This window comes from Heloderma suspectum, chromosome 5 (assembly GCF_057233095.1).
Source record: "Heloderma suspectum isolate Gila_16-S chromosome 5, 16-S_ref, whole genome shotgun sequence".
NCBI lineage: Eukaryota > Metazoa > Chordata > Lepidosauria > Squamata > Helodermatidae > Heloderma > Heloderma suspectum.
The window spans coordinates 24923605-24938558 of NC_139462.1; the positions used below are offsets into that span (position 1 = coordinate 24923605).

A 14954-nucleotide genomic window follows, 5' to 3' on the forward strand; every position below is an offset into this window, starting at 1 on the left:
CCCGATTTGCAAAGCCATCATGCTTACTGGACGCCGCTCACCTGTAATGTTGTGTAAATAGACCTTTTACAGCTGTCATTTATGCAACATTACATTTACGTAAAAACCCAAGCCACCATTTTCCACAAAATGGCGGCTCGCTGAGGGGCTGGGTGGCCGCTGGGCACAGACCATGCGGTGGCTTGTCCAGGGAGTCAAACAATCCATCCATCCCTATTTGTGAATGCTGGTGAATTCTTATCAAAACTGAACTGAAACAAAATTATCACCCATCTGCACTGGCTGAATTCGAAAGGTACAGCTGCTCTCGATATGGAGAGGACCATATCCTAGGCCCAGTGTTCTTCAACATTTTTATTAATGACTTGAGGGAAGAGGTACAGGGAATGCTGATAAAATTTGCAGATGACACAAAATTGGGCGCGATAGCTAAGACTTTGGAAGACAGAAACAAAGTTCAAAGGGATCTTGATAGACTGGAGCACTGGGCAGAAAACAACAGAATGACATTTAATAGGGATAAATGCCAAGTTCTGCACCTAGGAAAAAGAAACCAAATGCACAGTTACAAGATGGGGTTTACGTGACTCAGCAACACTAGAAGTGAGAAGGATCTTGGAATTGTTGTAGATCACAAGCTTAATATGAGCCAACAATGTGATGTGGCTGCAAAAAAGGCAAATGCTCTTTTGGGCTGCATTCATAGAAGCGTAGCTTCCAAATCCTGGGAAGTACTAGTTCCCCTCTACTCAGCACTGGTTAGGCCCAATCTGGAGTACTGTGTCCAGTTCTGGGCACCACATTTTAAGAAGGATGCAGACAAGCTGGAGAGGGTTCAGAGGAGGGCAACAAAGATGATCAGGTGACTAGAAACAAAGCCCTATGAAGAGAGACTGAAAGAACTGGGCATGTTTAGCCTTGAGAAGAGAAGACTGAGGGGAGATATGATAGCGCTCTTCAAGTCCTTGAAAGGTTGTCACAGAGAGGAAGGCCAGGATCTCTTCTCGATCATCCGACAGTGCAGGACACGGAATAATGGGCTCAAGTGACAGGAAGCCAGATTCCGGCTGAACATCAGGAAAAACTTCCTGACTGTTAGAGCAATACGACAATGGAACCAATGACCTAGGGAGGCGGTGGGCTCTCCCAAACTGGAGGCATTCAAGACAAGGCTGGACAGCCATCTGTCTGGGATGCTCTGACTTGGATTCCTGCATTGAGCAGGGGGCTGGACTCGATGGCCTTGTAGACCCCTTCCAACCCTACTATTCTATGATTCTGCCATGTAAGATGGGGAGCCTTCCAGAAAAAAGAGGCGGCAACCCTAATTCAGTACTACTAACATGGCTGAATATACAGGGATTCAAGCCCAGCCTTTTAAGAACTAAGCATTCAAAGCTTAGGGTCCTGGGTAGATGAATTTGTCAGTTTCTGTTTCTCCTACACTCGATTTTTTAAAATCTCAGGTTTTTTCTGTCCCCAGTTGGAAGACATTTGTGAATTTTGTAAACTTTTGATCAGAAACAGACTGAAATGAAATTCTCACCCATCCCTATTCAAAGTATTTGAGTGCAGTATTTGAGTGCAGCTTCCCAGCCATGTCTGCTCACAGCAGTAAACATACTGCTACCATGTCATGTGTGAAGCAATGAATACCATGTCATGTGTAAAGCAATGATAGCACTGACTTCTGTTTAGAAAAAAAGGAAGTAATTATTCCACACCAATTTAGAAACTCCTTTTTGAACAGATAACATATTTTATTTATTCCAGTCGGACACCATTATTTACAGATACAAGGTAGTAAAACATGTCACAAAACAAATAAAATTTCACAGTTAATATTTATAGGTGCATAGTTCATGCTCAATTACTTTATGTATATGTATATATGTATAGAAATATATTAACAACTTTCACAATAATGTCATCCTTAGACAGAAAAGAATAAGAAACATTAAAAAAATCTCATTATCATAAACAATACCAAAGTACCGACAATCTATCAACAAAACATACAGCTTTAGAAATAAGGAGTAGACACTTAGGTGTTTTTTTTTATTGTTTTCAAACTTTTTAGAACTCGAAGCCACAATATCCACACAACAACAATGGCTCTGAGACCCAGACTTCCGTTTCAGAGGGAGGAGGGAGGTTACCGAAACGAAAACTGGACACAGTTACAGATGCTCCAATCATTGTTGATGGAAGACTTCAAAACTATAAAAATAGTTTACAACCGGGCACATTGGAACTCAGCACTTGTACAGGACAGGGTGTCTTTGTTAACAGGTAGCAGGAGACAGAAGGGGATGAGATTCATGCTTCAGGTTCATAATCCTGGTATTCTTCCTGTTGAGAACAGCAATTGTCAGTATTGGCAGGAAGGAAAAGGAAGATGATGATGATGAGAAGAATGAGTAGGAGAAGGTGGAAGTGGAGGAGGCGGTGGTGGTGGAAGAAGTAGAAGATGAGAATGAAGAAAATGGAGGAGGAGGAAGAAGATGGAAGCAGAAGAAGAGGAGGAGGAGGAAGAAGAGGAGGAGAAAGAAGAGGAAGAGGAGGAGGAAGACAAAGAGAAGGAAGAAGACAATGAGGAGAAGGAGGAGGAAGAAGAAATTAAAATCTCAATATATGAACCACATTGAGGGGTAATTCTCACTGAAGTGGTAAACCTGTGTCCAGGTTATACTACTACAGATTTCAGGTGGAGGTTCATAAGATAGAATGCTCTCCCATGGGAACAAAAGATTTGTATACATAGTAAATTAGCACATAACGGAGAAGGCTGATTTCCTAACACCTAGAGGGAACTTTTCTCCCTAACTCCTAGTTTTCAGGATTGTGGAAGCAAGCATGCCTTGGCCTACTTTCTAGCCAGCTCATTTATGCTGAGACATCTGCTTCTCTTGGATTCTACAAAGGCTTCAGAATGTTGCGATTTAACAAAGGAAGAGGGCTTGGACATTTCTCAGCTGTAAGAGGCGTTCCTGCTAATTGGGGTTGAAGCAGTGTCTGGTCTGGGTTTCTTTTTTCCCTTATGGATAGTCCCAGGACCCAAATGGGCACCTAATGTGTTGTCTACAGGGAAGCATGCTGTGACTAGAAGGATGTGTATACAAGCAAAGCTTGAGTTCATTGAAGTTTTCCAAAATCCACCCCAAAGTGTCCTCTGTCTCGTATCCATATCAGATTGCAATCTTTTTTTCTTTTTAATGAAAATTCGTGCATATTGTCGTGCATATTTTCCCAAATGTATGCATCAAGTGTGTGTGTCTTTGAAATGTATGCATTCTTCTTCCATTGATTAAAGTATGTTTGTGTGCACTTTTCAGAAGTACACATTTTGTGTGTGCGTTTTTCAAATGCACACATGGTGCTGAATGCATTGTTTTTTGGTCTGGGAATCACATGGCAAGCTCAGAAATGTACAGACTTAGACCGCAGATTGTGTTTGACTGCATGTTTGGTACGGGAGGTGCAAACTGGGTAAATCCTGATCAAAAATTAACTGAATTTCTCATACATCCCTAGTTGTGACTCTTCGGAATCTGTTGATCCTTGTGAGTTTGGCTAGGACCCTGCCTTCCCTTGCAATGCTTTGGGTTTCTCATTTCTCTTGGACAGGTTGGAAGAGGGACGTCGATTCAGTTACTGGATTCAATTAAGCCTGTAGTTCATAGTGGCCTGATCCATTCCACAAAGGTAAGATGGAGGCCTTTGTTCTATACCACAACCAGGGTAGAGGAGCACTGGGCCCCTTTCCTCATGGCCTTGGTGAAGGAGGTTGGTCTTCTACAGTTCTGAGAAAGCAGTCCCTCTGAACCTAAGAACATTGTTTTTGAACCTGCGGGTGTTTGGAGCAATTGTTTGGGCTCCTCATGGTTCTGAGGCTGAATTCTCACCTGTGTACAGTGTTAGAGGACACGGGCTGGGTGGCTTCTGCCCACACCTCTTCCAATCCTGGCCAGTTCAACAGCAGCGCAACCTTTGCCATTCATAGCCCTGTTGGGCATGGGGTAGCAGTGCTCATGATGGGGGAAGTGCCTATGCAGTAGCATCTCTATTATGCTTCTCTCTGGTCTGCCCACTATCCAAGATCAGATGGGGCCAAGCCAAGGGGAGATTTCCTGTGGGAAAACCCTTCAGGGAAGCCTGTCTGGTTATCTCAGTCTTACCACTGCCATGAGTTTCCTGTTTTGTACAGAGTCGGTTCTTCTGGTATCTTCTGTTTTTGGTGGACTAACAAGAACAGAGGTCAAACAGAGTCTGCATTCTGCACTGAAGGCAGGAAGTTGTCTGGGGAGCAGCAGAGAGGCTGTTCCTCTTATAGATTACACTGGAGAAACATAATATACAGTCAGGGCCAGAAATATTGGAACAAGGATAACTGTTTTGGCAGTTGGCCTCTGTACACCACCACATTGAAGTTGAAAGGAAACACACCCAGATGGGAGCGAAGTCAGGACTTTCAGCTGTAATTCAAGGGGTTTGACAAAAGTGGGGCATTAACCATTCAGGAAGGACAGCCAGTGGCACACCCCCCCCATTGTTGGTGGTGCATAAGTAATGGAACAAACCAACATCATTTCAAACTTAAGGATTGCCTTTAATACCTGGATGAAAATCCTTTGCAGTCAATGACTGCCTGAAGTCTGTAACCCATGAACATGACCAAATGCTGAGTTTCCTCCCTCGAGATGCTTTGCCAGGCCTTCACTGCAGCTGCCTTCAGCTGCTGCTTGTTTGTGGGTCTTTCTGCCTTCAGTCTTGTCTTCAGTAAGTGAAAAGCATGCTCTATTGGGTTGAGATCAGGTGACTGACTTGGCCATTGAAGAACATCCCACTTCTTTGCCTTCAGAAACTCTTGGGTAGCTTTTGCTGTATGTTTTGGGTCATTATCCATCTGCAATATGAAGCGGTGTCCTATCAGTTTGGCAGCATTCGGCCGAATCTGAGCAGAAAGTATAGCCCTATACACTTCAGAATTCATCCTGCTGCTTTTATCAGCAGTCAGGTCATCCATAAACACCAGTGACCCAGTTTCATTGGCAGCCATACATGCCCATGCCATAACACTGCCTCCACCACGTTTGACAGATGATGTCGTATGCTTTGGATCGTGAGTTGTTCCTTTCCTTCTCCATACTTTTGTCTTCCCATCATTCTGGTACATGTTAATCTTGGTTTCATCAGTCCAAAGAATTGTATTCCAGAACTGGGCAGGCTTTTTTAGGTGTTTGCTGGCAAAGGCTAATCTGGCCTGTCTGTTCTTGAGCGTTAGCAGTGGTTTGCACCTTGTTGTGAAGCCTCTGTATTTACATTCATAAAGCTGTCTCTTGACTGTAGATGTTGACAATGACATGCCTACCTCCTCAAGAGTGTTCTTCTTGACCTGGCTAGATGTTGTGAAAGGGTGACTCTTCACCACGAGCAGAATTCTGAGGTCATCCACTTTAGTTGTCTTCTGTGGTCTGCCAGGCCTTTTGCTGTTGCTTGCCAGTTAATTCTTTCTTTTTCAGGATGCTCCAAACTGTTGTATTGGCCACTCCCAATGTTTTTGCTATCTCTCTGATGGGTATATGTTGTTTCCTCAGTCTAATGATGGCCTCCTTCACTCGCATGGACACCTCTTTGGACCTCATGTTGGGAGTTCCAGTGAACAGCTACCAAATGCAAATGTAACACTCAGAGCCACCTCCAGGCCTTTTATCTGCTTGATTGGTCATGGGATACCCAGGAAACAGGCCACACCTGGCCATGCAGCTGCTTGTCAGCCATTCGTTCCATTACTAATGAGCCACCAACTTATGAGCCACCAACGATGGGGTGTGTGTGTATGCCACTGGCTGGCTGTACTTCCTGAATGGTTAGTGCCCCACTTTTGTCAAACCCCTTGAATTACAGCTGAAAGTCCTGACAGTTATCCTTGTTCCAATATTTCTGGCCCTGACTGTATACTATTCTTTTGCATCACTACAATGTATATAGAGGAAAAATGCATGCTAACGGCTTTTAAAGGTAGTAAGTGTGCACTTTTAATGGAGAGAGTTCTTTAGAAAATGATGTAATACACTGACATTCACAGTCCATTAAAGTCTGTAATTCTGTATTTTAATTTGAGTAGGGATATTTTTGTAGGATCTTGCTTGAATAAAGCAGACGATAGGTGGCAGGCAGGGGCGGGGGAGATAAAGTGTTTTGCAGGAAGAACAAAAATCTACAATTCTAAACAGCTTTTCGGAAATGGCATGGCCAGAAAAGCAGGCTGTGCAAGTATTTTCACATTGCATAATATTAATATATGAATTACTTTTGTGTGTTTCTTTGATACTGATTTAGGATCTGATCATTGAATTTACTGGTTTTATACCTTAAAGCAGGGGGAAGGAAAGCTGTGGATGTTGTTGGACTCAAAATCCCATCAGCCCCAGCTAGCATGGACAATGGTTGAGGATGATGGGAATTGTAGTCCAACATCTGGAGGGGCAATGGTTCTGCCCATCCCATCCCTGCTATAGAGCAATGCAGCTAGAGGATTAAAAAAAAAACCCCAAACGACAGATGCTTACAAAATCCTTCTTTCCCTAGAAACCTTACAGATACCTCACAAACACCCAACAGCAACCCCCACAAAAAGCCAACAGCAAGCCCCACTTTATTACAACACTTTATTACAACATCCCGGGTGGGGGGAGGTGTTAGATGAGCACCTCACACAGGTAAGCAAGGGAAGGGGGCCAACCATGCTACAAATTACAAATGATGCAACAATCTGCCATGTTTTCCCCACCCCCTTAGCTATATGGGAATACTGTCAGCTTTTCTTCATGGGACTTTTAATCTACCACTCTACTGAGGCTTCTGCTTCCAGATTCTTTGTGGGATTAAGATCGGGTCCTTTACACATAGTTTTTTTCCAGGGATTTTCTTTCTTTCTTTTTTTTGGCTTTTCTATACGTTCCATTACATAACCACTAGCTGGTACTGTGATATAGTGAAATTGCTCAACTATGCTAGGGTTTCATTCTGCCATTTCTGGATAATAACCGACTTTCCTCCATTAAAAAAAAAAAGCAAATGGTTGCAAAGCATACGAGCGGCCCTGGAGGATAATGACATTGTGTAAAGCACCTGCAAACTACCATCAGTGAGGAATCATGAATGCACAATAAACTCACGTGGGACGGCCCTGTGTCTTGTCTGAGCTATATTGCACTAACACTCTTCCCCTCCAACAGCTTAGACCAGTGTCTCCACCAAAGGGGAGGCACTCACCCCACATGCAGGTTAGCCCTCTGTTGGCAAAGGCCAGGCACTCCATTCCAACCCTTGCCACTGCACCAGCACTTTAGCCTTGCAGGATCAAAGTCCACATGCATGGATCAGAAGAAGCTGCTTCCTCACGCACAGAGTTCCACTGCAAGCTGCACTAGGAAGGGGTGAAAATAAGCACTATCACTGCAGTCTCCCTGCTTCCCTGGAGGGTGGGGGGACGGCTGAGGCATGAGCATAGCTTTGCACTCAGGGGTAGCTCCACTGCTGTGGCATAGTTTGGGAACTGTTCTGTTCTGTTTGCAGTGTGGGTTTGAGTCTTGAGAACTCCCTATCATCATCATCATCCCGCCTTTTCCCCAATACTGGGACTCAAGCTGGCTTTACAACATTAAAACGTGCACAGCTAAAACCTATAAACAGAAGTATACAAAAGGTAAAAATATAACTAAATCAGCAGCAATATTAAAATTGTATATAATATCCAAATGTTAAAAGACAACAAGAAATGTAACCATAGTATCAATCTGTCATATTCTCACAGGTCCAGACTAGCTATCCCCAAAGGCCTGCTGGAACAAAAAAAGTTTTTACATGCCTACGAAAGCATATCACGGAGGGTGCCATTCTTGTCTCCCTGGAAAGGGAGTCCTAGAGCCTTGGGGCAGCCACTGAGTAGGCCCTCTTCTGCATTCCCACCAGACATGCCTGTGATGGCGGCGGGACCATGAGAAGGGCCTCCCCTGAAGATCTCAGGGCACAAGTAGGCTCATAGGGGAGAATACAGTCGTTCAGATAACTCTCTTTTGCTCCTATGACAGTTTTTATGCAAAAGCAGAGTGGGGGCATGTTCCTTTCTTCCTCCTGGCGGGACTCAAACTGTCGTCTTTTGCTTCCTGGTCCTGTGCTGCGACAGTGAGCCACTGGAGGATACTGCTGTGAGTGCGCGGCTGTGCCTCCCCTTGTTGCATGTCTTGGGTTGCTTGGTAAAATAATCAATCCCCTCCACCCCTGAGTGGTTCTTCAGTGATGTGGATATGACCTGTCCTTCATGGGCTCACCATTGCATGCTCCAAAATAGTGCTATTGAGCAGCGCAAGAGAACTTGAATCCATGCCTGGAGGGATGACTGGACTGGGGAGTGAAATAGTGCGGTTGCTGCTGGGACTCATGGAACAGGTTCTGTGGTGTGGGCGTTGTAAGGGGCATTGTCACTGGCACAGTCCCTGATGGTTGGGTGGTCTTTGGCAGTGTTTTCAGGGATGTTCCACCAGGCACGTCTGCTGGTTTTGCGCTATTTGGGGGTTTTCTGAGTGATGTGTTTCCCCCTCTCCACCCGCACTGAGCACAAATAGAATACAATGGCCATTCTGCTATCCAAGTACCACCAATATCCACCCCACCACCATAATTAGAGTATAGGATTGTTCTGTAAAACTCTCCAAAGAATCAACTTTTTGCTTGCAAAAAATTCATTATCAGCATTCTGAAATTCTTCTTCCTTGCCAGAAAATAACCAGGGTCGAATTGAAGGCATAATAGAACCACAGATTAATAATGGAGTGAAACAAGAAATCTGCCCTTCCCTAATTCCCCTGCCACCACCACCAATATTCAGTGGTTTGGTAAAATAGTTTACTTTTTGATGTGGGACAGTCATCACCGAGTGGTTTATGAGCATACAGATAGTCACAATCCCCAGCAAATTTCATTGGCCTTATCAAAACTTGTTTTGCTTTCCTCTGAGTCCTTCATAGTGCTGTACTGAAAATTCTGATTCTTCCATTTTCGGCATTACGTGGGGTTGGGGGCAAAATGAAAAGTCTGGCGAAAGAGGCTGAGGGAGGTGAGAAGTTTGGAGAAGTTTCTCCTTGGGGAGCGGGACAGGGTTTCCACATACCTTTTTAAAGTGTAGGCATTTCTTGAGGGCCTTTAAAAAAAAACACCTCTTGCACTTGCAGGAGCCCAGGACTCTTCGCCAGCCCAGCAGTTTTTCTGGACTCACAGGAGACCATGTGACCCCTCCCTCTCCAATAGGCATTCAGGAAGAACTTCTGGCTGGAGAAGAGTCCTGGGCTCCTGCAAGTGCAAGGGGTGTTTTTAAAAAATATTAAAAAAATAGAAAGTAGGCCCCTCAAGAATCGCCTACACTTAAAAAAGGTATGTGGAATCCCTGTCCCCTTCCCCAAAGAGAAATTCTCCAAAATTCTCCCCCTCCCTGTGAAAGAGGCAGAAAAAATGCCTTTATCTCAGGGAGATAAAAAGTTCCGAGAATAGAGGGCAGGATTCGGCACAGCACGAGTTCTTCAGATGATTCTCCTGAACGTGAAGAGTTCGTCTCAAAATTGCAGTTCAGCTGAAATTCAGTGGCAACCAGACTCGGGTCTTCCCAGCTTTGGCCACTGTCTAGAGTTCCTTCAGTGAGTGCAAGACAGGTTTATTGACAACATAGTTTTCAAATTACCCAAAGCATTTCAAACATGAATGACCAGCACATCCATTACTGGTGTACTCTGTGATAAGCTATCCAAAATTTACCTCAGGAGGCATTTCATAGGCCTCATTTTCAGGGTCTGCTGGCATGTTTGTGTTATCCACAATTCCTTCCTGTGCGAAACCTTCTTCATTCTAGGATTTAAACAAGAGAATGAAACAACAGCATGACATAGATTTTTTCATTGTTTAATTTGAAATATAACCCATCACTCCCCATTTCCTATAAAGTATTTTGTGGCTCAGGTTGGTTAATGGAGTATTGAACACAGAATGTTACATCAACACCACAGAAAAAATGAAAGACAGAAATCTCCCAACAGCAGGGAACAGACTGAGGAAAAGACAGCTCCTTGTCTTTCTATTTTAGTTTTTAGAAGGCACTTCAGAAATATCTGTCAAAATCCTGAGGGCGAAAACTGATGTGGCTGAAGCTGTTCTTATCTCCTCACAGGCTTACATATGAAAACCCGTTGTGAAAATTAACACAGGCTTAATTACTCATCAAAGGTGGATTTGGGACCATTTCCTTACTGCAATAAGAATGAATTTGATCATAGGGCTCTGGATGTAGGACTTCAGAGGTAACAGAGGTGGAGATGCCACGATCTCCACCACCATTCGTGGTATCCTGTGCCCCCCTCACCCTCAGCACACAATCAGGGCCCAACGTGCCATGCTAATGACTGTAGCAATACCCTGATGCCTTTTAAAAAACAAAATAAAGCAAAGGTGCTTTGAAAGGGGGACGTTTAGATAGGAACAACGGGGGAGGAAAATCGTGCTTAGCCTTTTCTCCACCCATTTCTCTGCTCTGAATTGCCCATCCCCCATGACTTTCTACCCTGGGGCAGTCAAAACAGGTCTTTGCAAGGGCAAGCACACATTATTCTGCTCCAGCTCGGCATTGTGTTATTGATCATACTGCCCCCCTCAAGTCTTTGCATTTAGAACTGCTTTAATTTTCCCTGTATAGATCTGTCAGCAATTGATCAGACATGGCCTTCCACCTCACTCAAAACCATTTCTTGGGATGGGCTAAAAGCCAGAACGGGCTGGAAGGTCCCATTTATTAATTTTTTTTAAATGCCAAAAACAATGGCATGTGTTAGAGACACTTGAGAACAGTATTTTAGGACTAAAAGCCTTGCAACATTATTATTATTAATCCCATAAAGCCCCAAACCCGCATGGAACAGAATGGAATGGCCCAGAAACTTCCACAGAAACCATCATCCAGTACCTGTTCCGGGCAATAATCTGTATTCTGGAAAATGGCCTGGAATGCCAACTTCCAAGTGAGCCAAATCAACCAAATTCACTAGCCACACCAGACTACATGGAGTGACGTAATAAGCTACAAAACTTCCACAGAAACCATGTTTAGTGCCTGTTCTGGGGAACAGTCCATATTCTAGAAAATGGCCTGGAATGCCAACTTTCAGGTGAGATAAACCACATTCTACTATCTGTTCTGGGCAATGGCCCATATTCAAGTGAGCCCCAAACCCCAAAGTTGGCGTTTCATTCTAACAATGAGTGGTAGTGTTTGTTTATGGCTTATTGCAACATTACCATCTGGCCCTGTATGACTGGTGAATTTGGTTGGTTTGGATCCCTCGGACATTTGCATTCCAGGCCACTCCATTTTGTTCTGAAAGGGTTCTGGGCTTTATGGGGTTAATAATATAATATTGCAAGGGTTTCAGTTGTAAAATATTGTTCTCAAGTGTCTCTTAACACATGCTATCGTTTTTGGCATTTTTTTTTAAAATAAAAGGGCCGTTTCAGCCCCTTCTGGCTTTTACATCGTCCCCCATTTCTTTTATTTTAATTGCTTCAACTTCCATTTATCCTCCACCTTCTATGGTTAAGCATTTGATCCCCTGCATCTATTTGTTGCTTGCTGTTCAAGTTGTGTTTTCATAAAGTTGAAGATGGATTTACATGAAAGTGTGGATCAGATGTGAGTTTAGCTGTCTGGGTAGACAGACAGACCAACATGTGTGAGGCCAGGACACACATTTGAAATCCTATTGTGGGGGAAAAGCCATTGAGGAGTGATTTGTAATGGGGAAATGGCAGGTAAGGAGAGAGTTAACTGCCAGCTCCGTCCTCTGCTTCTAATTACTCCTTCCTGAAGCAGCTTTGCTTTTTTAAAAGCAAAGGTCAGTGAAAAGTGAAAATCCTTCATTTTGACACAGATTTCAGTCATTTTAATGGTACCCAGACCCCTTCTCTGCTTTCCAATGAAATGAAAGGTACATGAAATATACATGCATCATCTGAATAATATGATTAATAATATGAATTCATATTTTATATAGCTATAGCTCTCTCTCTATCATATAACAATATAATTATATTAATAATCTAATTATATTACTATATGTTAATAATATAAATTAATATATATGAATTAATAATGAGATCTTTCTTGCAGTTGCAGAAACTGAGTTTTCTGGTGTCAGAATCTGAGACTTTATTTTCTCCCAGCTCAGAATTTTAGATCTTCCAGCCATGCATATTTTAGTGTTTGCTTGGGCTCAGAGTCTGTCTGATCACCATATTTGCAATTGGGATGAATTCCGCCCCCTGTCCAATCAGATCAGCTAGTGACCTTCCTTGCTCTGGCATGCACATTTTGAGTATGATTTGTATGTTATGAGCCTCGTGTGGCGCAGAGTGGTAGGCGGCAGTACTGCAACCGAAACTCTCCCCACGACCTGAGTTCGATCCCAGTGGAAGTCGGGTCTCGGGTAGCCCGCTCAGGTCAACTCAGCCTTCCATCCTTCCGAGGTCGGTAAAATGAGTACCCAGCTTGCTGGGGAAAAGGTAGTCATGACTGGGGAAGGCAAGGGCAAACCACCCCGCTATAGTCTGCCATGAAAATGCCAGCGAAAGCGGCATCCCTCTAGGAGTCAGCAATGACTCGGTGCTTGCACAGGAGGAACCTTTCCTTTTCCTGCAAGCATGTAGCTGCATCTGTCTTGTAAGCAGGTCTTGTATTACAGAAGGCACTCTGTTGATGGCCCCACATTGCTGTTTACCTTTGTATAGGTTGGTCAATATTGGATGGAAGGCAATATGTAGATCAGCCTTTCCCAATCTGGTGTCCTCCAGATGGGTTGGACTGCATACTGGCTGGGAATTATGGGAGCTGCAGTCCAACCCTTCTGGAGGGCACCAGGTTGGGAAAGGGTGGTGTAGATGTTCTTGGCTCTAGATTACATGAGCTATTCTGTACCTTCCATGATTCTCTGATTAACAAGTTTTACAAGCTCCAGGCTTGCAAGATCCAGAAAGCTATAGATCATTCAAAAGGAGCAATTAATGGTAAGCCTAGATATCTTTGACATGCCTTAAGAACATAAGAACACAAGAAGAGCCCTGCTGGATCAGACCAAGGGTCCATCTAGTCCAGCATTCTGTTCACACAGTGGCCAACCAGCTGTCGACCAGGAACCCACAATCAGGGCAGGAGCGCAACAGCACCCTCCCACCCATGTTCCCAGCAACTGGTGAACATAGGCTCATTGCCTCTGGTACTGGAGGTAGCACATAGCCATCAAAACTAGTAGCCATTGATAGCCTTTTCCTCCGAGAATTTGACCAACCCCCTTTTAAAGCCATCCAAATTGGTGGCCATCACTATGTCCTGTGGTAGCAAATTCCATAATTTAATTATGCACTGTGTGAAGAAGTCCTTCCTTTTATCTGTCCTAAATCTTCCACCAATCAGCTTCACAGGATGACCCTGGGTTCTAGTATTTTGAGGGAGAAAAATGTCTCCCTCTCCATATTCTCCTTGTGGATTAAACAGAGTTTACAGGCAAATCATGCAAAACCTACCACCCGTAGCACTAAAACTCTTACCCTTCCTCTTCACCCTAGACTCAGAGACCTTACAAGCCATGCTAGATGTAGTATCAGCAACTGAAATATAAAATGGGCCACAGACAAGTTCTCAGTCATATTAGGTTGAATAACCTGTCCCACAATGTCTACCAGTGGCGGTCTTAATCCTAATTTAGATCAAGTGCTTTGGCACCAACTCCTGTTTCAGTTCTGCGCTCTGGAATCTAACAACTGGCTGGCTACATTTGTCCTAGTGAACTTTGAAACTGCTGCTTGGAGCTGTAGCCTGAAGGGAAATGAGATGAGAAATCACACTTGAACTTGTCACCAGGGATGGCCCTAAATGGGATACTGCAAGATTTCTAAATAGCTCATGCATGGGGGAAAGGAGAGGGAAGCAAAGATCCCCTGTGGTTTGTTGAAAAGAATGACATAAAAATGCAACACCCTGATGTGCATGGAGGAAGACAAAGAGATGGTTAAAGAGAAAGGATTGTGCAATTTACGATTCACTTGCTGTTGGATGTAATTAAAGACATGAACCAAGGGGATACATTATTAAAATGCTACATGGGGCATCATCTCTATAGCATTCAGTCTAACCCATAAGCCAGCCTTCCCCAACCTCATATGTGTTGGATTGCAGCTCCCATAATCCCCAGCCTGGGAGCAGTCCAACACATCTGGAGGGTACCAAAGTATTTCAGAATCCAACACATGTTGAGTATAGCACAGCCCACACCAAATTTTCTGTGGCAAGTGAGTTGAAATTGAGAGAGGCTTCAATTCCTATGAATTGAACATCTGGGGCCTTCCTCTGAGTGCCACCTCCAAGGGAGGTTCAGAAGGTGGCAACAAGGGAGAGGGCCTGTTCAGTGGTGGCCCCCAATTATGGAATGATCTCTCACTGAGGCCTGCCTGGTGCCAACACTGTCATCTTTTCAGTGCCAGGTTAAGACTGTCCTCTACTCCCAGGCATTTAATGGCATATAATGGGGCATTTATGTCTTGATCAGGTCTAGTATTTTATTGAAATTGTTTTTAGCTGTTTAAATAGTTTTAAATTGGGTATATTTTAAATTTTTATGCCGTATTTTATCTTTGAATTGTTGTGAACTGCTCAGACAGCTTCGGCTATTGGGCGGTATAGAAATGAAATAAATAATAAATAATAATAATATGACATACATATACCAGCCTTGCCCAACCTCGTCTAGTGCAAGAGTCCCCAACCTTTTTGGAACTGTGAGCACATTTGGGAATTTGCTGTGGGCACCACCACAAAAGGCCTCCCACAGAGGATGTGGCTAGTCACTTAATGGCTGCCA

At 43.8% G+C, this 14954-nt stretch overlaps 1 protein-coding gene across 2 annotated transcripts in view; it reads right to left on the reverse strand.

Annotated features, from left to right (window-relative positions):
- Nucleotides 1–1744: 1744 nt before the first annotated feature.
- SNCA (synuclein alpha) overlaps nucleotides 1745–14954 on the reverse strand; it is a 109744-nt gene continuing 96534 nt past the window's right edge. For both annotated transcript variants that reach the window (XM_084860228.1, XM_084860229.1), the window contains exons 5-6: nucleotides 9814–9903; nucleotides 1745–2352 (exon numbers count right to left, since the gene is read on the reverse strand). In XM_084860228.1, coding sequence (XP_084716354.1) covers nucleotides 2320–2352; nucleotides 9814–9903 — 123 coding nt within the window. In that variant the 3' untranslated portion in view covers nucleotides 1745–2319. The remainder of the gene's footprint in view (nucleotides 2353–9813; nucleotides 9904–14954) is intronic.